Genomic DNA, 23,144 nt, shown 5'->3' with positions numbered 1-23,144 from the left:
CTTCTGAATATCTCCTACTTCATTGGTGCTGTGCTTTGGGAAGAAGGAAGCAGGTGCCCAGAAGCACGATGGCAGCCATAATGGCCATTGGCAGCACATTTGGGGATCATAGCTACCAAGCAAGAGCCTCATCCTGGGAGCATTGAGAACAGATACATTTTCGGTGTATCAGGAATGATTTTTACATGGTGCTTGGTGCTGTAACTTCTGGTTTGCTGCCCAGTTTCGGCAAAGTGAGGCAGGAACTTTGTCTTGGGGCTTCTGTTGAGAAGTAGCCCAGTTATCTGGGGGTGATGGGACACAGCTGTTTTATTTGTCCTTCGAAGCTTGTCCTTTGTTCTGGGATGTAGTTGGGGACTTGCTACGCAGCGGGGGACTCCATGCCTTTATGAGGGCAGAAAGGTGGGATATAAACGCTGTAAAACAAGCAAATACTTGGAGCATCTTGCCGCAGGGGTTTGTCACGCTTTGTCCTTCTGTTCGTTGCCTTCCTGTAGGAGCCCAAGACCTCTGCTCAGCTCATGGAAGAGTGGGGCTTGGATGACGTGGACTACGCTTTTTCTGAAGAAGACTATCACATGCTGACGAACTACAAGGCTTTCAGCCAGTTTCTTAGGTAGGTGAGGCCTCATAAATGGCCTGGTGGGGGAATGAAGCTGTTTGGTGGTGTTCTGGATCTCTGTTCTGAGAGGGGGTAGAACTGTTGGCTAGTTGCCCAGAATAGCCTCAGAGAGCCTCCTTATGCAGAGGCACTGGAGATCCATATATGTGTGTGGGTGTTGTTATGCTTACTAATGAAGGGCTGGCCCCCCTTGTGAATAGCTGCATCCATGCAACAGTTTCCAGGGGATTACTTAGATTTGCAGGATTTTAAAAAAAACACCTATTTGGAGGGTCACCCGCCCCCTTATCACAAGTTACAGAGCATTGGCCTGTAGATGCTATTTTGGCTTGCCTTATGTAAGTGCTGTCACTTTGCAGCCAATTCATGGTAACACCAGCAAGGGGCTGTCAAGGCAAGTGATTCAGCAGAGGTGGTTGGCTATTGCCTTCTTATGCAGAACTTTCCTTGGTGGTCTCCCATCCAAGTACCAACCCTGCTTAGCTTCTAAGATATGATGTGATAGGGCCATACCATGCCACCTTCCCTGCCCTTTGCTTGCCCTACCCACCCAAAATGATACATGAAAACAATGGGAGAGAGAGTTGAATAGCAGCAGCCGCTGTTCCCATTCTTCATTACAGGACCTTGTCATGGAATCCAAAAGAGATGAAATGGAATTCAAGCCAACAGCAAGAGAATCAAGAAAGCATGCCATTAACTCTAAGCCCAGTTTAATCTATTAAAATAGTGGGCAGTCACACACCATTCACTTACTCCCGAAGCGTTAGTCAAAACCCCCTCCCCTCCTTTCTGTTGCTCAGGGGTTTTTTTAGACTGTGCAGATGTGTGAATTAATTGCTGAATGACATGGGTGTATGGGGTTCTTTGAATTGACGACTTTCTTTTTCTTCCCTAGGCCTCTGGTCGCCAAGCAGAATCCCAAAATCCCCATGTCCAAGATGATGACCGTCCTGGGGGCCAAGTGGCGGGAGTTCAGTGCCAACAACCCTTTCAAAGGCAGTTCGGCAGCAGCAGCGGCGGCTGCCGTGGCTGCAGCTGTTGAGACGGTGGCCATTGCTCCAGCACCGCTTTCCACCAGCATGCCACAACCGCTGCTGCCCCAGCCTGTCATCAGGAAAGCCAAAACCAAGGAGGGCAAAGGTAACTGAGGCAAGGATGGAGGAGCTGCTCAGAGGAGTGCAGACGCAGCAGGACTGGTTCTCACAAAAGCATGTGGGTTGCTGCTGCTTCCAACAGGATGGGGCCTGTGGCTCAATAGCAGAGCATCTGCTTGGCATGCAGAAGGTCCTGGGTTCAAACCTACATTATCTCCAGATTTTTTTTTTTAAATCAGTAAGTGATGAGAAAGACCTCAGCCTGAGACACTGGGGAGCTGCTGCCAGTCAGAGTAGATGGTACTAACCCCGATCAACCAAGGGCCTGCCTTGTTATAACACAGGGGTGGCCAAACTGTAGCTTGGGAACCACATTTGACTCTTTCACACATCTTGTGTGACTCTCAAAGCACCTGCTACCTCATCAGCCAGCTTGGAGAAGGCATTTGTCTCTTTAAAACACTTATCCAATCCAAGCCAGCTGGTGCCTTGGAAAATGGATTTTAAGTTAAAGTTGCTTTCTTTCCACTTCTTCCTTCCCATCTGACTCCTTCCCTCTCTTCCTCCCTCCCTTCCTGCCTGCCTGCCTGCTTGCTCTCAAACATCTGATGTTTGTGTCTTGTGGCTCTCAAACATCTGACGTTTATTCTATGTGGCTCTTGCGTTAAGCAAGTTTGGCCACCCCTGTAATATAATGAAGCTTCATGAGTGCTACTTAGAATCGAACCTGGAGTCATCACTGTGCATAGGTAGTGCTCTGGTTTGGTAGGAAATAGATTTGCCAGCCTTCAGGTGGCACCTGGGCATCCCCTACTACCACGATTGATCTCCAGATGACCAAGATCAGTTCCCCTGGACAAAGCAGCCTCTTGGGAGGGTGGGCTTTATGGTGTTATACCCTGCTGAGGTCCCTCCCCTTTCCAAATCCCACCTCCTTAGGCTCCACCCTCCAGCTCCAGGTATTTCCCAACCCAGAGGTGGCAACTCCAAGAAGGAACCTTCGCATTCCAGATGCATGGGGTTGCTTTTGAAAGGAGGCTATTCTGCTGGGGGAAGTCATTCAAGGCTGCAATCACACACACTCAATAATGCACTTTCAACTTTCCAACTGGATTTTGCCAGTTCACACAACCGTAAAATCCCCTTGGAAAGTGTATTGAAAGTGGATTGAAAGTGCATGATTTAGAGTGATTTAGAGTGATCATAGCTCAAGAGTGGCTTTGCTGCAGTGAGAAAATGGCAGGGTGGCAAAGGGCAAAAAAGGTTTTCTCTTCCTGCAGGCTCTCCTGTTGATAGATCAGTGCCATTTGTTGTCATGAACAGTTTTATCCCCTGCTTAGGGGAAGAGATGAGCTGTTTATGGAAGGAAACTATTTTTAAAAACCCCTCTCATCCCCACTCTGATGAAATAATCTTGGTAGCTAAATGTGCAAGTGTGTGTGGGGGGGAGCAATTTCTGAAATGAGAAAGTCCTATGCTCTTGAACAATGAGAAGAAATGGTGGGGTTGGAGGGGTGGGGTGGGGAGAGGGGAAACCTTGGATGGAAAAACAGAAGAACCATAAAAGGGGGCTGAATTCACCAATGCTAAATGTGGCTGCTATGTGGGGTTGAACCCAGGTCCCTGTTTTGAGCAGCCTTGCAAATAAAAGCCATAAAAGTTAAAATAGCCCATTAGGAGATTTTGGCACATAGTGGACTCTCATGAGTTGGGTGGAAATAGGAAAACAATGAGCAGAACAAGAAATCATGATGCCTTGGGGAAGTTTGAGTACTTGATTCTGCTACTTGGATTTATTTATTTCATTCGTTTACTTCATTCTAACCATTGGGGACCCAACAGGGCATATGTCGTTCTCATTGCCTTCGTTCTATCCTCACCACAATCCTGTGAGGTAAGAGAGAGTGACTGGCCCAAGGCCAGCGAGCTTCCATGATAAAGTAAAGATTTGAACCTGAGTCTCCCAGGTCCTAGTCCAACCCTTGAATCACCACACCACACTTGTTCTGTTCTTGGTTTTGAAGGCTTTTGCTGCTGATAGCTGTGGGGGAGAGCTTGATCAAATCACGGTGACTTCATTGTGGACCATTTCCCTTTTCCTCCAGGTCCCGGGGTGCGGAAGAAAATAAAGAGCACCAAAGACAGTAAGAAAAAGGGGAAAGGGAAGAAAGTGGCAGGCCTGAAGTTCCGCTTTGGGGGGATTGCCAACAAGAGGAAAAAGGGCTCCTCGGTAAGGAACCGACTTCAGCTCATGGGGCTGTTGTCTTGCTCACAGTAGCCAGTCAAAATTGTCACAGATTCGGGCCTGAAATTCAGACTTTCCCACCTCCGCTGCCTCTACTGTCAGGCATCTTTGGCTATGTTAAGAAAAACTGAATTCTGTGACTTGCATAAAGTATGAAAACTGAGAAACGTGGCAAAACTGTCTTTGCAGTCTGGGTCTATTTTCCTTAATTTGCTATGCTTTTGTATGTCATGGGGAGGGCTAGGCAGGGCCCTAAAGCCTCATTTCTATACAAATCTTATGTAGTCTCTTTTATGGCAGCTGAGTTTCAGTTGGTGTTTTCTGTATGTCTCAGCACGTTTCTTCACAGCCAAAGGGGCCAAAAACTCACTCTCTCTCTCTCTCTTTCTTTCTCAAAAAAAAAAAAGAGTTGTCTCTCTCCTCCTAATTCTTCCTCAACCATCCTGCCCCCCCCCCGCCCCAGTATTCTTGCCCAGCTCAGCTTCCCTGTTTCCATCTCTCCTTACTGCTAAAATCATTGAAAACTGCCTCCTTTTCTATTTCTCTAACACCATTTATCTTATTGCTAGAATTCTGTGCCTGGCCCCTTTCTATCAGCAGTGTGAATAGTTGTAAACATTCCATAACATCTAAGAACATAAGAACATAAGAGAAGCCATGTTGGATCAGGCCAACGGCCCATCCAGTCCAACACTCTGTGTCACACAGTGGCAAAAATTTTTATATATACACACACACTGTGGCTAATAGCCACTGATGGACCTGTGCTCCATATTTTTATCTAAACCTCTCTTGAAGGTGGCTATACTTGTGGCCGCCACCACCTCCTGTGGCAGTGAATTCCACATGTGGGAAGGGCGGGAAGCCGCCCTGAGCCACTTGTGGGAAGGGCGGGATATAAATCCCAAATAAATAAATAAATAAATAAAAAACATGTTAATCACCCTTTGGGTGAAGAAGTACTTCCTTTTATCCGTTTTAACCTGTCTGCTCAGCAATTTCATTGAATGCCCACGAGTTCTTCTATTGTGAGAAAGGGAGAAAAGCACTTCTTTCTCTACTTTCTCCATCCCATGCATTATCTTGTAAACCTCTATCATGTCACCCCGCAGTCGATGTTTCTCCAAGCTAAAGAGCCCCAAGCGTTTCAACCTTCCTTCATAGGGAAAGTGCTCCAGCCCTTTAATCATTCTAGTTGCCCTTTTCTGGACTTTCTCCAGTGCTATAATATCCTTTTTGAGGTGCGGCGACCAGAACTGCACACAGTACTCCAAATGAGACTGCACCATCAATTTATACAGGGGCATTATGATACTGGCTGATTTGTTTTCAATTCCCTTCCTAATAATTCCCAGCATGGCGTTGGCCTTTTTTATTGCAAACGCACACTGTCTTGACATTTTCAGTGAGTTATCTACCACAACCCCAAGATCTTTCTCTTGGTCAGTCTCTGCCAGTTCACACCCCATCAACTTGTATTTGTAGCTGGGATTCTTGACCCCAATGTGCATTACTCTGCCTGCCTGCCTGTCTGTCTTCCTTTATGTATTTATCATTTGCAATGGCTGTTCTGGGCCAGCCTCTTGGAGATTGATAATGCACTTTCAATCCACTTTCAGTGCACTGGATTTTACTGTGTGAACTGGCAAAATCCAGTTGGAAAGTACATTGAAAGTGCACTATTTAGTGTGTGTGATCGCAGCCTGAGTTTCTCTTATTAGGAGGAGTGGGCTGTTGGAGGTGTGGGGAGGGGCAGCCATGGTATCTCAGTGTTGTTTGCCTTCCTTTACAGAGTGAGGAAGATGAACGAGAGGAATCTGACTTGGACAGCGCCAGCATCCACAGCTCCTCTGTGCCCTCTGAATCCTTGGCGGGCCTGGGCAAGAAGGGCAAACGGAAGAAGAAGAAAAAAAGACGTGGGTCCCGGTCCTGATTTTTTTCTATTTCCCCACCTATCAGTTGTGGGGAGTGTGGGAAAGGTTGCCAAGTTGGGGAGTGTGGGAAAGGTTGCCACTCTACCACTCTCCCATACTGGCTCTCATTATTTCCAAATTACAGACCTCAGTTCCTCTGGAGGAAACAGCAGCTTTGGAGGGTAGACTCTAGGGCAGGGGTGTCAAATTCATTTGTTATGAGGGCCAGATCTGACATAAATGAGACCTTGTGGGGCTGGGCCATGTGTGTCCTAAAATGTAATGCCAGGTAGCAGAGACATAAATTTTATAAAGGACACAAACACAAAGATTTTGTATCTCTTCCGTGTGATTGAAAGAACTGGGCAAAGGAAGCTCTGGCTTTTTCCCTCCCTCCCCAGGGGATAAGGAGGGGGTGGAGCCTCAACCAAGAGAAGGAATAGAGGCTTGGCTCAGTAGATCTGAGCCAAGCTCCCCTTCCTCCCCAAATGAGGAGCCTCAGCCAGTGGAGAAAATAGAGGCTTTGCTCTGTAGCTCCTGTGTGATTGAGCAAGTCTGGCAAAGCAAACTGTGACAGAGAAGGAAGCAAGAAAGAGGCAAAAGAAAGCAGACTTGCTTGCTGGCCTGATAGGAATCCTCCAGGGACCTGATCTTGCCCCTGGGCTGCATATTTTACACCCCTGCTCTAGGGCATCGTTGAGTTCCCTCCCCAGGCATCCCTTCCAATCTCCAGATATTTTCCTAGCTGGAGTTGGCAGCCTCATCACTATTGTAGACTGAGGAACTTGATACACTCCCAAAGGAAAGGCAGGCATTCCTGGGACAGAGTTGGAAAATAGCACGTTTCCCTTCTGAAAATAAAATCCTGCCTTAGTTCTCCCTTTTGGGGATTACCATTTCTTTGCCCCTCTTTTGTTTTTCAGTTGAGGAAGGTGACGGTTATGAGACAGACCACCAGGATTACTGTGAAGTGTGCCAACAGGGCGGGGAAATAATTCTGTGTGACACGTGTCCCCGTGCCTACCACCTTGTCTGTTTGGACCCAGAGTTGGAGAAAGCACCAGAGGGAAAATGGAGCTGCCCACACTGTGTAAGGAATTTGGTGTTTTGAAAGGCCATTCTCTCTCTCTCTTCCTCTCTCTGTATGAACACACATAAAACTGCCTTATATTGAGTCAGCAGTTAAAGAAGGAGTCATGGTGTAATGAATGATAATTAGAACTATAGAACCGTTGTTACGCTATCCACTATTATCCACTATTATCTTGTTCCAATCCCTGGCATCTCTAGTAAAAGGGATCCAGGAGCAGTTGATGGGAAAGAGCAGGAGAGCTGAGAAAGACTGAGACTGGGAGAGCTGCTGCCAGTCAGAGTAGACAATGCTGACCATGACAGACCAATGTCTGACTCAACGTAAGGCAGCTTCGTGACCTAGAGAGCTTGGAGGTTGCTGGGCCTTTCAGCAACTTGTGGAGGGCTCTGAGGAAGGTCTCATCTGCACCAAGAGAGACAGGCTTCCTTACTTGGAGGCACTTCTGATGAACGTGGCAGAAGAGATCACTTCCAGGCTGGAGGCTTTTCTCATTCTGAATTATTTTAAAACATTTTAAAACGTGGTGCAGTACTGCAGTCGGAGCCCTCTTACTCACGACCTGTGTTTGATCCCAGCGGAAGCTGGTTCAGGTAGTCAACTCCAGGTTGACTCAGCCTTTCATCCTTCCAAGGTTGGTAAAATGAGTACCCAGCTTGCTGGGGGAAAAGTGTAGATGACTGGGGAAGGCAATGGCAAACCACCCCGTAAAAAGTCTCCTGTGAAAACGTGAAAGCAACATCACTCCAGAGTCGAAAACGACTGGATCTTCTTCGTGGTCTCTGTGCAGTCCCACACATGGGTTTTCCCGTCAGGACGAACCCTACCTCGGAGATTTTAAAAGCTAGCCTAGGCGTTATTTTTGGCGCGCACTCCCTTCCGTCCTGGGGAGCAGGCATCCACTGCGCATGCCTGGAACGGGAGGGAGGCGCCCCACCCACCCAGTTTCTTTCCAACCGTCGCCCGGGATAGTCTTACCTCGTTGCGCTCCTCTTTTACCTCAGAACCTAGCCTTCGCTTCTTCGTCGTTTCCTCTCTTTTTATTCCATTTTCCTTCTTATATTCTTATACTCTTCATTACTCTTCGGAAAAAAAAAAAGAAAAAAGAAAAAAATATCTTTCCTGCTTTTACCTCAGACCTCCCTTCCCCTCCCCCCCCCTCCCCCCCCCCGGGCGTATGGAAGGAAGGGATAGTAGAATAACCTTTAAAAGGTGTTCGCGTTGTAGGGCAAAAATCCCTACATCGGACGGACATTCACTTTGTTTATTTTGCCTGGGAGAAGCCCATAAAGTAGACGCCTGTGCGCATTGCCTTCAATTCGGCAAACAGGGGCGGAAAAACAGGGCCGCTAGACTGAGAAGTCATCTTATGGAGTCTGTGCTTCACCCTGAAATGTCGCAATCCTCTACTACAAGTAAGTCGCCTCCCCTTCTGTCTCCCCAAGGGGACGGCGCAAGGTCGGCAGCTTCAGTGGCCACTGTTCCCAGCAAGCATAAGCCCGGCGATGCCGCGAAAACCGGCGACGGCGCGAAGACGTCACAACAAACGGTCGCGCCTATTAAATTGAAAACTGGGAAGCACACCAAGAAACACAAGCACTCCGATCCGAAGGGCCCGAAGGATTCGAGAAAACCTACCGACCCGAAGGAACCGAAAAAATATACCGACCCGAAGGACTCGAAAAAACCTACCGCTCCGAACAAACCTTCGGAACAACACGAGCCTGACAGACATTGTGATCCGTCCACGCCCGGATCCGATACCCAGGAAGCGGCCACTCCGCTTACGGACTCACCGCATCAGCAGACGGAGGAAGTTATCCCGGTTCCGTCCCGATCCCCTTCTTGGCAAGGATCCATACCAGACCCTTCGCTGGAGAAGATCCGAGACCCGCTGCAGTGGACTCAACAACACATCAACCCCAGATCGTTCCGCGATATGTCGAATCCCATCCAATATAGACACGATGCTCATCGGTACTTTGATACTCATCGATTCCCAGCCAGATCTCCGAGCATCGAGAGACATCGGTACCATCATACACGTTTCCCGGAGAGATCCCCTAGCAGGGGGAGGGACCGCTATCGCTACAACCCGAGATCTCGGTCTCCATCCATGTCCCCGAGAAGACGCTACTACACCTCGAGGTCTCCATCAATGGATTCCCATCAATGCTGCGGTTACCACCACTCTCGGTACCGTGCAGATCACCACAGGAACCAGTCCAAGGAAGCAACTCCCGTCCAACGGAGTAAGCAGCCAACGAAACAGCCATCTCCGACTCCTTCCACTTCGACCTCTAAACCTAAGAACACGAGTCCAACCAGACCGGACCCGCAAGCACCCGAACCTGACAACTCCGATGTCGAATCCGACGCGTCATCGGACTCGATGCAATCGATGTCCTCTCCTGGATCCCCAGCTTCAGATATTGCAAAGCCTGCAGATTTGTCACCATCCGACGGAGCCAAAACATATCTGGACTTGGTCGCAAACATGGCTTCTGCTCTTAATGTAAAGCTGACATCGGACGCGCCCAAGGTCACGGATGTAGTTCACGATTTGGTCCATTCGGACCTACCTGCTGGTTCCTTTCTGCCGATGCTTCCGGTGCATCTAGATGCCATTAAAGAAGCCTGGGACAAGCCGGCATCTATTCCTCCCACGTCAAAGCACATCGAATCCCTATACAAGATCCAAGCTACGGAGTCGAAGTTTCTTTTCAGTCACCCGGCTCCGAACTCGATGATAGTCCACTCTTCCTCCAAATCGAAGCAGACTCGTCATCCTGTACCCCCGGAGAAGGAGGGCAGGAAATTGGACACACTGGGAAGGAAGATGTATTCCATCTCCACAGCAAACGCCAAAATCAATAATTATTTGGCATATTTTGCTGCTTACTCCCACAATCTGTCCTCCCAACTGGGCACGCTTGTCTCGGCTCTACCAGAACCTGCTCAAAAACAGGCATGCACATTATTACAGGAGCTCAATAGAGTCTCCAAACAACAGATAAATACCATTCGTCACTCCGTGGGATGCACCTCCAAGGCGATGGCTGCCTCCATTGCCTTGAGAAGGCACGCCTGGCTTCGCTCCTCTTCCCTACAACCCGACATTAAATTCAAAATCGAAGATCTCCCTTTCGACGGCCAAGGCCTTTTTAATGCCACGACAGACGACATACTCACCACAGTCGACGACAGCCGCAAACGGGCAAAAAGACTTGGTGTGACCCAACAGCAACAGCAGGGCTACAAAGCCAGACCATGGAAGCCAATGCCATTCAAACGCTCCAGGTCCCCTCGACAATCGGAATACTGGAAGCGTAAGGCTCCACCATCTAAGCAACCTTTTAACCAGCGGCAGCAAAGACCACAACAACCTAAAAAGACTGCAACTGCATCCAAGCAGTCTCTTTGACTCTCCACCTCTGCCACCTCACAACACTTCCAGACTCCTACCGTTCTACGAGAACTGGAAGTTAATTACCACAGACAAATGGGTCCTGAATATCATTTTAAGAGGCTATTCAATAGAGTTTCATTCTCCCCCTGCAAGACACCACTTTGTTGCAACCCCTCCATCCCCTCCCCTCCAAGAAGAGATCATCACTCTTATGGCCAAGGCGGCCATAGAACCTGTCCCAGATCAGTACCATCGGACAGGCTTCTACTCCCGGTACTTTCTAGTCCCCAAGAGGGATGGAGGTCAGCGCCCGATTTTGGACCTCAGGGCTCTCAACAAGTTCATCCACCACAGAAAATTCAGGATGGTCACCCTCCAATCCATTTTGCCCCTAATCCCTCAAAATGCTTGGATGGCGCTGGTAGACTTACAGGATGCCTATTTTCACCTAACAATCCATCAAGGCCACAGAAAGTTCCTGAGATTTGCCGTGGGAAACAGACATTATCAGTTTCGAGCGCTTCCGTTCGGACTCTCCACAGCACCCAGGACTTTTACAAAGTGTATGGCGGTGGTCGCTGCATACCTCAGACAGCGCGGAATTGCAACTTACCCATACATAGACGATTGGCTCCTTGTGGGGCCTTCAAGGCCACAACTGGAAAAAGACATTGCTATAACCCTTGCACTCTTAGCAGACCTGGGTCTCCAAGTCAACCAGCAAAAATCGAATTTAATCCCCTCACAGGACATTCAATTCATAGGGGCTCGCCTCTGCACCACGGACCACAGGGCGTACCTCCCAACAGACAGAATAGCCTCTATTCACACACTAGCCACAGAAATAATGCAACAGCCAAAACAGACAGCTTTCACCATTCAACGCATGTTAGGACTCATGGCAGCGACAACGGCGGTCCTACCACATGCAAGACTCCGTATGAGGCCCCTACAAATCTGGTTTGTTCGTGCATATCGTCCCCAACACCAATCTCAGCAAACCCTCCTAACTGTCCCAAACAACATCCTTCCCTCTCTGGGATGGTGGACAGTTCGAAATCATTTGCTGACAGGCATGCCATTCTTAAGACCAAGCCCGTCAGCGGTAGTCACAACAGATGCATCAAGGTGGGGCTGGGGAGCCCATCTAAACACCCTCTCAGTCCAGGGGCAATGGACGCCATACGAACAGTCGCTCCATATCAATTGCCTGGAGCTCTTAGCCGTCCACAGAGCTCTGAAATCATTCCTGCCAACTCTTCACGGCCGTCACGTTCAAATAGCGTCCGACAACGTGGCGACTGTGTTCTATATAAACAGGCAAGGAGGGACTGCATCTACCCGTCTTTGCAAGCGAGCAATGCACCTCTGGCACTGGAGTATCGCGCATCAGATCCATCTCACTGCAGTACATCTCCCCGGTGCCCAGAACACACAAGCGGACACATTGAGCAGGTACCTCATCAACGACCACGAGTGGTCACTCCACAGGCAGTACCTCCTACCAGTGTTCCAGAAATTCGGAACACCATCAATAGATGTGTTTGCTGCACCAGACAATGCACAATGTGCTCTCTTCTTTATGAGAGGTCCGCCCTCACCACAATCTGCAGGGGATGCCTTCATTCAGAGATGGACAGGTCCATTACATTTCCTCTTCCCACCGTTTCCACTGATAACACGATCAATACAGAAAATTCAACTGGACAATACAAATTGTATTCTAATCACACCGTGGTGGCCTCGCCAACCATGGTTCACAACGCTCCTTTTCCTATCGGACAATACTTACCATCACTTCCCCCGGGCCAAGAATCTCCTCTCACAACAGAACGGCAGGGTTCTTCATCACGACCCGGACAGACTCCGCTTGACGGCTTGGAGGATACCTTCTCAGAATTCCCTGAGGGAGTGAGAAACGTCCTATTAAATGCACGAAAACCATCAACCAGAAAGTCATATTCCATGAAATGGAAAAGATTTTCCATCTACGCAACCAAGCATAACTTTAAACCTTTGTCTGCCTCTATGCCTCAAATCTTGGCCTATACATTGTCATTATCTGAAAAGGGGCTAACTCATTCGTCTTTAAAGGTGCACCTGGCAGCAATCTCAGCTTTTCACCCTCACATACAAGGACGGTCTGTATTTTCACACCCCGCTGCGAAATCCTTCTTAAAAGGAATTTTACACCTGCATCCACCATCACGACAACTGTACCCCAGTTGGAGTTTATCTCTAGTATTAAGCCAGCTAATGAAACCACCTTTTGAACCCATGGCTTCAATCCCTTTGCATTTCCTCTCGTGGAAAACGGCGCTGCTAGTCGCACTTACCTCCGCTAAAAGAGCCAGCGATATTTGTGCGTTTAGAGCAGACACGCCTTACACCATTTTTCATCACGATAGGGTAGTGTTACGACCAGATCCTACCTTCTTGCCTAAGGTAGTATCCACGTTTCACCTTCACAGGATCACAACTCTACCCGCTTTCTTTCAACGTCCTACGGATAAGGGCCAAGAAGCCCTACACTGCCTAGATGTTAGACGGGCACTCGCCTATTACATAGATAGAACAGCATCATTCAGGAAGGACTCCAGACTCTTTGTGGCCTATGGACGGCACAATAAGGGACAAAAGATATCTACGCAGAGACTTTCGAAATGGTTGGTTGCTGCTATAAAGCTGTGTTACAGACTAGCAAAGCAGCCGGTTCCAACTACACTACGAGCTCACTCTACAAGAGCTTTGTCAACATCATCTGCCTTAGCCAGAGGGGTCTCCATGGAAGACGTCTGCGCTGCCGCCGCCTGGTCTTCCACCTCGACCTTTGCTATGCACTACGCTCTGGACGTTCGTGCTAGGCAAGATGCCTCCTTTGGACAGGCAGTACTCCGCTCTATCTTCGACTAAGAAAAATACGATCTGGATCCGGTAAGTACCAACTTACCTTGGAGTCCAATACTTGCTTGACTGATTTGCACTAACATTGCATTAATTTTTCTCTCCTACTCTAGTGCCAGCACCCACCACCGTGCAGTTCAGCTTATCAGTCACCCATGTGTGGGACTGCACAGAGACCACGAAGAAGATAAACAGGTTACTCACCTGTAATTGATGATCTTCGAGTGGTCATCTGTGCAGTCACACACGCCCGCCCAACCATCCCCGCTGCTGGCCACTGGTACTCTGCAACCGCTCATCTACTATGTCGGCGGCGGGGAAAGAAACTGGGTGGGTGGGGCGCCTCCCTCCCGTTCCAGGCATGCGCAGTGGATGCCTGCTCCCCAGGACGGAAGGGAGTGCGCGCCAAAAATAACGCCTAGGCTAGCTTTTAAAATCTCCGAGGTAGGGTTCGTCCTGACGGGAAAACCCATGTGTGTGACTGCACAGATGACCACTCGAAGATCATCAATTACAGGTGAGTAACCTGTTTTGTTTGCACAGGGGATTACCTTTACTTTTATATGTCTAGTGGATGTTCACTGTATTAATATGGGGGGTGGGGTGGATTCATTCCAAATCTGACAACTATGGGGTGGGGAGTGTGCCCATCTCTAGTGCTATCTCTTCAGCAGAGTGTTAGGTGCTGCTGGGGAAATTCCAGAATAGTGGGGTATATATGGTGTGATTCCATGCTGGCCCTCAAAAGGCAGTCACACATCAGTCCTTAAATACTGAAATTACCATACTTCTCACTCTCATGTTTCTGACAAACACTTCCAGCTATTCACAGGATATCTGGAGAATATTTCCAGAGAAGTTAGACATGTTAGTTGCTGCAAAGTGGTGAAGAGTCCAGTAGCACCTAACAAATTTTATGGTAGCATAAGCTTTCAGGAAACACAGCTGTCTTTATCAGATACCTCTAATGAAGAGAGCTGTGTTTCTCGAAAGCTTACGTTATCATAAAATGTGTTGGTCTTAAAGGTGCTATTGGACTTTACTGTTTTGGAGAATATTTGAGACTCATTTACTTGTCACGTCTGTTTATACCCATTTTATCCCCCTGCAGTGGAGAGCCAAAGTGTTTTACCATGTCGTTCTCCACTTCTCCATTTTATCCTCACAAAAACAACCCTGAGAGGTAGGCTGGGCTGAGAGCAAGTGATTGACCAGTCAGCTTCAAATGGCAGAGTAGAGATTCGAACTTGGCTCTTCCAGACCTAGTCTGTTGCTTTACCCCCTAGATCATGCTTTTTAAAAAATAGATTTTATTTACCAAATTGTTTCCCCTAGATCATGCTGATGTAAGTCAACCATGATAAAAATTGCAGAGGGGTAGCCTCTTGCAGCAAAATAGGACAGAAGTCCAGTGACATCTCAAAGGCTAACAACTGGTCCCGCATCAGCTTTTGTAAATCAGATTTCAATGCTTTTGGTGCAATGTGGAAGTTCCTTGTTTAAGGCACCGCTGGACTTCTGTTTTCTTTAACTGAACCAGTGAGATCTTTGGGAGGGGGCAGTGAATGGGAAGAAGCCAGCTTGCTTCAGGTCTGCCTTCCATGTTTGTGCCAGGAGAAGGAAGGCATCCAGTGGGAACCAAAGGATGAGGAAGATGAGGAAGAGGAGATTGGTGAAGAGGAAGATGACCACATGGAATTCTGCCGCATCTGCAAAGACGGAGGGGAGCTCCTCTGCTGCGACACTTGCCCGTCCTCTTACCACCTGCACTGCCTGAACCCACCACTCCCAGAAATCCCAAATGGTGAATGGCTCTGCCCTCGGTGTACAGTGAGTGTTATCCACCTTCCTCGTGCCATCTGTGCCCTTTGCCTGCCCCATGCCTTCCTGCTGGTGGTTGGGGACCTCTCTGGTGGGACTAGCTACTCTTGCCATGCCTCAGTGGGGGCTATGTCCTGTGATACTCCGGGGGGGATCTCCCTTTGGCACCAGAAGCTCAAGGTTAGGTGGGAGTTGTCCTAGTGCTGGCATTAGAGGTAGGTTTAGCTCTGGTGCCTTGGAGGTTCAGGAGAAAGCCTGGCCGGGGGGTGCAATTTTGTCTCCCCCTTTTGGCAGCTGACCCTCTTCTTCTACCCCTTCTCCTTACGAGACCAAACCACTTCTCTTTCTGCTCTTGCTTCTCCCAGTCCTGCCCACTGGTTTCTTGAACTGTTTTTTGTTGCAGTCTGAAATTAAGATGGTAGGCTTCTTAGGACCCTAGCTTTTTTCATGGGCTTTTAAAAACATCAGACTACCCTCTCCTCCTTTCTGTGTACCTAGGGCAGCTCCATGAATAGGGTTGCCAGCTCTGAGTTGGGATATACCTGGAGATTTGGAGCCTGAGGAAGGGGAAGTTGGGGAGAGGATGGACATTAGTGGGGTCTAATGCCATGGAGTTCACCTTCCAAAGTGGCCATTTTCTCCAGGTGAGCTGATCTCTGTCTCTTGGAGGTCAGGTGTACTATGTGGAGATCTCTAGCCGCTATCTGGAGGTTGCAACACTAGCAAGAATGCAGCTCTATAAAATGAATTACACTAAACCAACATCGTCCAGGGACACTAAAATCATATGAGTGCTTGACTTTAGGACTACACTGCAAAGAAACAGCCACACTGGGAGACTGAGAGCCTTTTTGGTGTAGTGGACTCTTATCAGGGAGAACCGGATTTGATTTCCCCACTCCTCCACATGCACCTACTGATGTGATCTTGGGTCAGCCACAAGTTCCCTCAGAGCTGTTCTGCTCAAGAGCAGTTCTGGGAGAGCTCTCTCAACCCCACCTACCTCACAGGGTGTCTGTTGTGAGAAGGGGAAGGGAAAGGAGATTGTGAGCCACTCTTTTTCGGATAGTGAAGGGTGGGGTATAAATCCAATCTCTTCTTCTCTGTACTCTTGGCATCAGAAGAGAGTTTTTTCCTCACCTTTTGGCACTCTGCCTTGAAGAAAATGGATTTTTCTGTAATTGTAGTTCTATGAGACTTTTTTGATATATTGAATTGATATACTTAATGAAATTACTTATGATTTGTTGTTGATGTTGGTATAGTTTAATCCTGAGGTAGAAACTTTAGAACATGTGTTCCTAAATTGTACTTTTTACTGTGACTTGCGCTCCATACTCATTGACCCCGTCTGAGTGAGCAAACAGCAAAGCCCGACAAATATAAAATTGTCTTCCTGCTGTCAAATTGGAATCAATTGGTTATTGAAACTGTTGCAAAATTTTTATATTTAGCATCTTTTTTGTTGTTCAGTCGCACAGTCGAGTCCGACTCTTTGCGACCTTATGGACCAAGTCACGCCAGGCCCTCCTGTCTTCCACCATCCTCCGAAGTCTGCTCAAATTCGTGTTTGTTACATCAGTAACGCTGTCCAGCCATCTCATCATTTGCCGTCCCCTTCTTCTTTTGCCTTCTGACTTTCCCAGCATCAGGATCTTCTCTAGTGAGTGCTCCCTTCTCATTTGGTGGCCAAAGTATTTGAGCTTCAGCTTCAGCATCTGACCTTCCAGGGAACAGTCTGGGTTGATTTCCCTTAGGACTTACTGAGTTGATCTCCTTGCATTCCAAGGGACTCTCAAGAGTCTTCTCCAGCACCACATCTCAAAAGCATCTATTCTTCTGCACTCGACCTTCCTTATGGTCCAGCTCTCACAGTCATACAGTGGTAATATAGTACATTACTACTGCAAATACCATCGCTTTGACTGTACGGACTTTTGTTGGCAAGGTGATGTCTCTACTTTTTACTATACTGCCCAGGTTCGCCATAGCTGTCCTCCCAAGAGCAAACGTCTTTTAATTTCATGGCTACAGTCACCATCTGCAGTGATCTTGGATTCCAGAAATGTGAAGTCTGTCACTACTTCCATGTCTTCCCCTTCTATTTGCCAAGGTGTGATGGGGCCAGATGCCATGATCTTAGTTTTTTTGATGTTGAGTTTCAAGCCTATTTTTGTGCTCTCCTCTTTCACCCTCAACAAGAGGTTCTTTAGGTCCTCCTTACTTTCTGCCATTAGAGTAGCGTCATCTGCATATCTGAAGTTGTTGATGTTTTTCCCGGCAATCTTAATTCCGACTTCTGCTTCATCCAGGCCAGCATTCCACATGATGCACTCTGCATATAAATTAAATAAGCAGGGTGATAATATACATCCTTGTCAAACTCCTTTTCCTATTCCAAACCAATCAGTTGTTCCATATCCTGTTCTGACAGTTGCTTCTTGACCTTTATACAGGTTTCTCAGGAAACATGTGAGGTGGTCTGGTACTCCCATCTCTTTAAGGACTTGCCACAGTTCGTTGTGATCCACACAATCAAAGGCTTTAGCATAGTCAATGAAACAGAAATAGACATTTTTCTGATACTCCCATGCTTTCTCCATAATCCAGCGAATGATGGCAATTTGATTTCTAGTTCCTCTAGCTCTCTGAAACCCAGCTTGTACTTCTGGTAGTTCCTGATCTGCATACTGCTGAAGCCTGGCTTGTAGGATCTTTAACATGACCGTGCTGCCATGTGAAATGAGTGCAATGGTGCGATAGTTTGAACATTCCTTGGTATTACCCTTCTTTGGGATTGGAATATAAACTGATATTTTTCAAACCTGTGGCCACTGTTGTGTTTTCCAAATTTGTTGACATAATGCTTGCATCACTTTAATAGCATCATCTTTTAGGACTTTGAATAGCTCAGCTGGGATCTCCGCTCGCTTTGTTGTTAGTAATGCTTTCTAAAGCCCATTTGACTTCACACTCCAGGATGCCTGGCTCAAGTTCATCAATTTCACTGTCATGGTTGTCTGGGACATTGAGATCCTTCTTGAATAATTCTTCTGTGTATTCTTGCCACCTCTTCCTGATCTCTTCTGCTTCTGTTAGGTCCCTACCATTTCTGTCCTTTATCATGGCCATCTTTGCACGAAATTTGATTTCTCCAATTTTCTTGAATAGATCTCTTGTCCTTCCCATTCTATTATTTTCCTCTATTGCTTTGCATTGTTCCTTCAGGAAGGCCTCCTTATCTCTCCTTGCTGTTCTCTAGAAATCTGCATTCAGTTAGGTGAATCTTTCCTTTTCACCTTTGCCTTTTGCTTTCCTTCTTTCCTCAGTTTTTTGTAAAGCCTCATCAGACAGCCACTTTGCTTTCTTGCATTTCTTTTTCTTTGGGATGGTGCTGATTGCTGCCTTCTGTACAATGTCACGAACCTCCGTCCATAGTTCTTCAGGCACTCTGTCTATCAACTCTAGTTCCTTAAACCTGTTCTTCACCTCCACTGTATATTCATAAGGGATGTGATCAAGGTCACACCTAAATGGCCTAATGGCTTCCCCAGTTTTCTTTAGTTTAAGCCTGAATTTTGCAATGAGTAGCTCATGATCTGAGCCTCAGTCAGCTCCAGGTCTTGTTTTTGCTGACTGTAAAGAGCTTCTCCGTCTTTGACTGCAGAGTATATAATCAATCTGATTTCTGTGTTGTCCATCCGGTGATGTCCACGTGCAGAGTCGCCTTTTAGGTTGTTGGGTGTTCGCTATGACCAGCTTGTTCTCTTGACAAAACTCTATTAGCCTTTGCCTGGCTTCATTTTGTTCTCCAAGGCCAAACTTGTCAGTTGTTCTGGTCACCTTTTGACTTCCTACTTTGGCATTCCAGTCCCTCATGAGGAGAAGCACATCTTTTTTTAGTGTTAATTCTAGAAGGTGTTGTAGATCTTCATAGAACTGGTCCACTCCAGCCTCTTCTGCATCAGTGGTTGGGGCATGGATTACTGTGATATTGAATGGTCTGCCTTGGATACGGACCGAGATCATTCTGTCATTTTTGAGACTGTATCCCATTACTGCCTTCCTCACTCTCTTGTTAACTATAAAGGCCACACCATTTCTTCTACGGGACTCTTGGCCACAATAATAGATGTAGTGATCCTCTGAGTTAAATTCACCCATTCCCGTTCATTTTAGTTCACTGATTCCCAAGATGTTGATGTTCATTCTTGCCATCTTTTGTTTGACCACATCTAGCTTACCTTGATTCATAGATCTTACATTCCACGTTCCAATGCAGTATTGTTCTTTGGAGCATCGGACTGTTCTTTCACCATCAGACACATCCACAGCTGAGCGTCCTTTCGGCTTTGGCCCAGCCACTTCACTCTTTCTGTGGTTACTTGCACGCATCTAGGAGGCACTTAATGTATTTGCAAATTGCCATTTGGTGGATGGATTGGTTCCTTGTTATGTTCAATATCATGCCAATAAAGGTTATTGTTGCTACCTACCTATGGCTTATTTTTGTAGTGGGAACTCCTTTTCATTTGTTGTATAGAGTTGCATTCTTGATAGTGTTGGATTCTCCTGAGCAGCTCTCTCCTGGTTTTTGTATTACTGGCTGGAGGCTAGCAACCCTCTCCATGCGTGGCAGTAGTGCTTGTTTTGTCCCTGGATTGTTATTCTGGGAGGTGACCAGGCTCACCACAGCAGACTACATCTCACCTCCCTTCCATGGCGCGAACCTTTCAACCGCAGGTGAAATGTGCCAGAAATGTGCACTTTGCTCCCAGTCGTGTCATTGGCAGCTGAGCCTGAACGCTGAATGGTTGTTCATTGTTGTCTTTGCCTCCTTGTTGTGTCTTCAGTGCCCACCATTAAAAGGCAAAATCCAGCGGATCCTTCACTGGGTCTGGAAGGAGCCCCCGGCCCCGCTTGCATCTGCCTTACCCTCAGTGGATTCCGAGTTTGTGATCCCTCCTCCAAAGCTTTTGGAAGGGATCCCGGAGCGAGAATTCTTTGTGAAGTGGGCCGGCCTCTCCTATTGGCACTGCTCCTGGGTCAAGGAGCTGCAGGTGAGCAGGCTCAGAGTGGGCCCCATTGCATCCCCGGGTGGGGAGGGTGGGCAGGGTTGTGTGACCCCCTTAGGCACACTCTCTTGTCACACAGCTGGAGCTCTACCACACTGTGATGTACCGCAACTACCAAAGAAAGAACGACATGGATGATCCGCCAGCTTTCGATTATGGCTCTGGAGATGAGGATAGCAAGAGTGAGAAGAGAAAGAACAAAGACCCCCTTTATGCTAAGATGGAGGAGAAGTATTATCGCTATGGCATCAAGCCCGAGTGGATGATGATTCACCGTATTCTCAATCACAGGTGATGACACGGGCATGAGCCAATCGACCCTCTTGCATGCAGAAAGGAATTCATAACAACATAGAAGAGCCAAGTTGGATCAGACCAAGTACCTATTGAGTCCAGCATTCTGTACAAAAGTGACTGACCAGTTGCCTCTAAAAAGCTCACAAGCTGGATGTTTGCAACAGCGTCCGCCCATTCATGCTTTCTAGCGACTGATATAAAAGAAGCATATTGCCTCTGGTACTGGAGGGAGTAGATATCCATCATGACTGGCAGCCACCCCCCAACCTCCATGAATTTATCCACTCCCTTTTTAAAGCCTTCCAGGTTTGCAGCCACCAGCACATTATGTGGCAGCGAGTTCCACAGTTTAACTCTGTGCTGTGCAGGAAAATCTTTCCTTTGGTCTATACTGAATCTCCCACCTTCCAGCTTTAACGGATGACCCTGGATTCTAGTATTATGGGAGAGGGAGCAAAGTTTCTCCTTGTCCACTCTTTCCATACCATGCATAATTTGATGGATGTCTATCATGCCACCCCCTATACTCACCTTTTTTCTAAGCAAAATAACCCTACACATTTTAACAGATCCTCATAGAGCAGTTCCTCTAGCACTCTGATCAATTCCTTGTCATGAGGTGTGTTGGGTGGGTCTTAGTTTAAAAGAAAAAGTCAAATGTAGAGCTCTACCAGCTGATATTATCCTCCCAAGTTAAGTAGAACCTCCAGGTCCAGTGTATCTTTGACAATCAAGGGTTCAGAATAAACCGGGCTAGAAGACAGCTATTGCTTTTGTGCTTCAGAGTCATCTGTGTGACAAGTGACTGGTGGCGACAAGTGCTGGACTTAGATGGTTGATTTGATCCAGCAGAGCTCTAGTGTTCTTGGGGACTTTAAATAAACCAGTTTAGGAGCGAACAAGCTGCTTTCCACAGGCTGGGAGCGCTGGAGCACGCGTGACTCTGGTTTTCTAGGTTCTGTGATTAAAACAGTCAACTTGGGAGGGGGATTCTGTTGGGCAGGCTTCATGGAATTAAACAGGAAGTTGCACTGTCAATGAGGCTCACACACCTTCACAGTGAATTCTTGCCCTGAGGTCAGCTTCAGCTCACTCTGTCATCCTTAATGGCAACCAGGGCTTTTTTTTTGGTAGCAGGAACTCCTTTGCATATTAGGCCACACACCCCTGATGTAGCCAATCCTCCTGGAGCTTACAATAGACCCTGTGCTAACAACCCTGAAAGCTCTTGGGGTATTGGCTGCATCAGGGGTGTGTGGCCTAATATGCAAAGGAGTTCCTGCTGCATGAAAAGCCCTGATGGCAACTCAGAAGGGTCCTTCTTCCCTTGTCTTGATGTAAAGCCAGCCTGCAACTGCAGAGGTGAACGTGTGTGTGTGTGTGTGTTTGTGCTATTTTGTGACCTGGCTGCGATAATCTCTTCTGTTGTGCTGTCCAGTTTTGACAAGAAGGGAGATGTCCACTACCTGATCAAGTGGAAAGACCTCTCTTATGACCAGTGCACCTGGGAGGGTGATGACATGGATATCCCCGATTATGAAAATTTCGAGCAGCAATATTGGAATCACAGGTTAGTGCTGGAGACGTGGCCAAGCAGCAGCGACTGCAACTGAGGGCTTCCCAAGGAACTTGGCCAGTTCAGGCTGGGAGTGGGGAGAGCCTTAGGAAGTCCATCATTCAGTCCCTGGCATCCTGGGTCAAAGGGATCTCAGGAGCTCTGCATCACAGAGAGCGGCTGCTAGTCAGAGTGGAGAACACTGGGCTGAGATGGGCCAATGGTGTGACTCGGTGTGAGTCCTTCTGTGCATCAGTTTCTTCCTCCTTCACAGGGAGATGATGTTGGGGGAGGACACCAGCTGCCTCTCCAAAAGGCTGAGCAAGAAAGGGAAGAAGCTAAACGATGACAAACTGGAAAGGCCCCCAGAGACACCCATTGTGGACGTAAGTGAGCAAAAAGGTCGGGCAGGGAGGGGGAAGTGTTAGAGCCCAAGAGTTCACTGGACTTAGAAGGAATCCTTTTTAAAGGATTGCACTGTGATTCAGCTATAGCTCTGGGCTTGGATTGCAACGAGCATTGCCCACCTGTGTCCAAGCCAACATTTGTGGCTGCTAAATCTAGAAAATTTTCCAGTGAAGACTGAGAGGTTTGAATTCTGTGTGTGATGTCGTGTTCTGCCCTCTGGCAGAATCACAACCACAGGCCAACTGGGCTGAATTTGCTGAGCGCCCCCACCCCAATAATTTAATCAATTGATCCCCCCAAACTTGAGCTGGTTGGCCCGTGGGACCCAATTTTTATCAGTAAGCCTTGAGAGTTCTGTAGGTTTCTGGGTTATCACTGTCACTAGAGGATGAGAAAGAAGACCATCTTTCCAGATTTTATAAACCACCAGATATAAGTGTTTGTTAGATTCGATCTCCTGAATGTGTATGGAAGATGCTGCCAACTCTCAGCCAACTTATGGTGACCCCGTAGGTATTTTCAAGGCAAGGGATGAACAGAGGTGGTTGGCCATTCCCTGCCTCCATGTAGCCTTCCTTGGTGGTCTCTCATCCAAGTATTGTTCAGAGCCGACTCTGCTTAGCTTCCAGGATCTGACAAGATAGGGTTAGCCTGGGCCATGCAGGTCAGGGGAATCATCTGATTATCCAGTGCATCAAGATAAAAGAA

At 47.6% G+C, this 23,144-nt stretch overlaps 1 protein-coding gene across 1 annotated transcript in view; it reads left to right on the top strand.

The window, feature by feature from the left end:
* Positions 1 to 23,144, top strand: part of CHD5 (chromodomain helicase DNA binding protein 5) — an 86,162-nt gene that overhangs the window by 18,633 nt on the left and 44,385 nt on the right. Inside the window, exons 4-13 of the mRNA XM_060258797.1 lie at positions 498 to 616; positions 1,521 to 1,765; positions 3,825 to 3,949; positions 5,757 to 5,880; positions 6,801 to 6,967; positions 14,895 to 15,110; positions 19,955 to 20,161; positions 20,256 to 20,467; positions 21,912 to 22,043; positions 22,303 to 22,414. Coding sequence (XP_060114780.1) covers positions 498 to 616; positions 1,521 to 1,765; positions 3,825 to 3,949; positions 5,757 to 5,880; positions 6,801 to 6,967; positions 14,895 to 15,110; positions 19,955 to 20,161; positions 20,256 to 20,467; positions 21,912 to 22,043; positions 22,303 to 22,414 — 1,659 coding nt within the window. The remainder of the gene's footprint in view (positions 1 to 497; positions 617 to 1,520; positions 1,766 to 3,824; positions 3,950 to 5,756; positions 5,881 to 6,800; positions 6,968 to 14,894; positions 15,111 to 19,954; positions 20,162 to 20,255; positions 20,468 to 21,911; positions 22,044 to 22,302; positions 22,415 to 23,144) is intronic.

Source organism: Heteronotia binoei, chromosome 18, assembly GCF_032191835.1.
Source record: "Heteronotia binoei isolate CCM8104 ecotype False Entrance Well chromosome 18, APGP_CSIRO_Hbin_v1, whole genome shotgun sequence".
Classification (NCBI taxonomy): Eukaryota; Metazoa; Chordata; class Lepidosauria; order Squamata; family Gekkonidae; genus Heteronotia; species Heteronotia binoei.
This window is presented reverse-complemented; position numbering and strand designations above follow the sequence as displayed.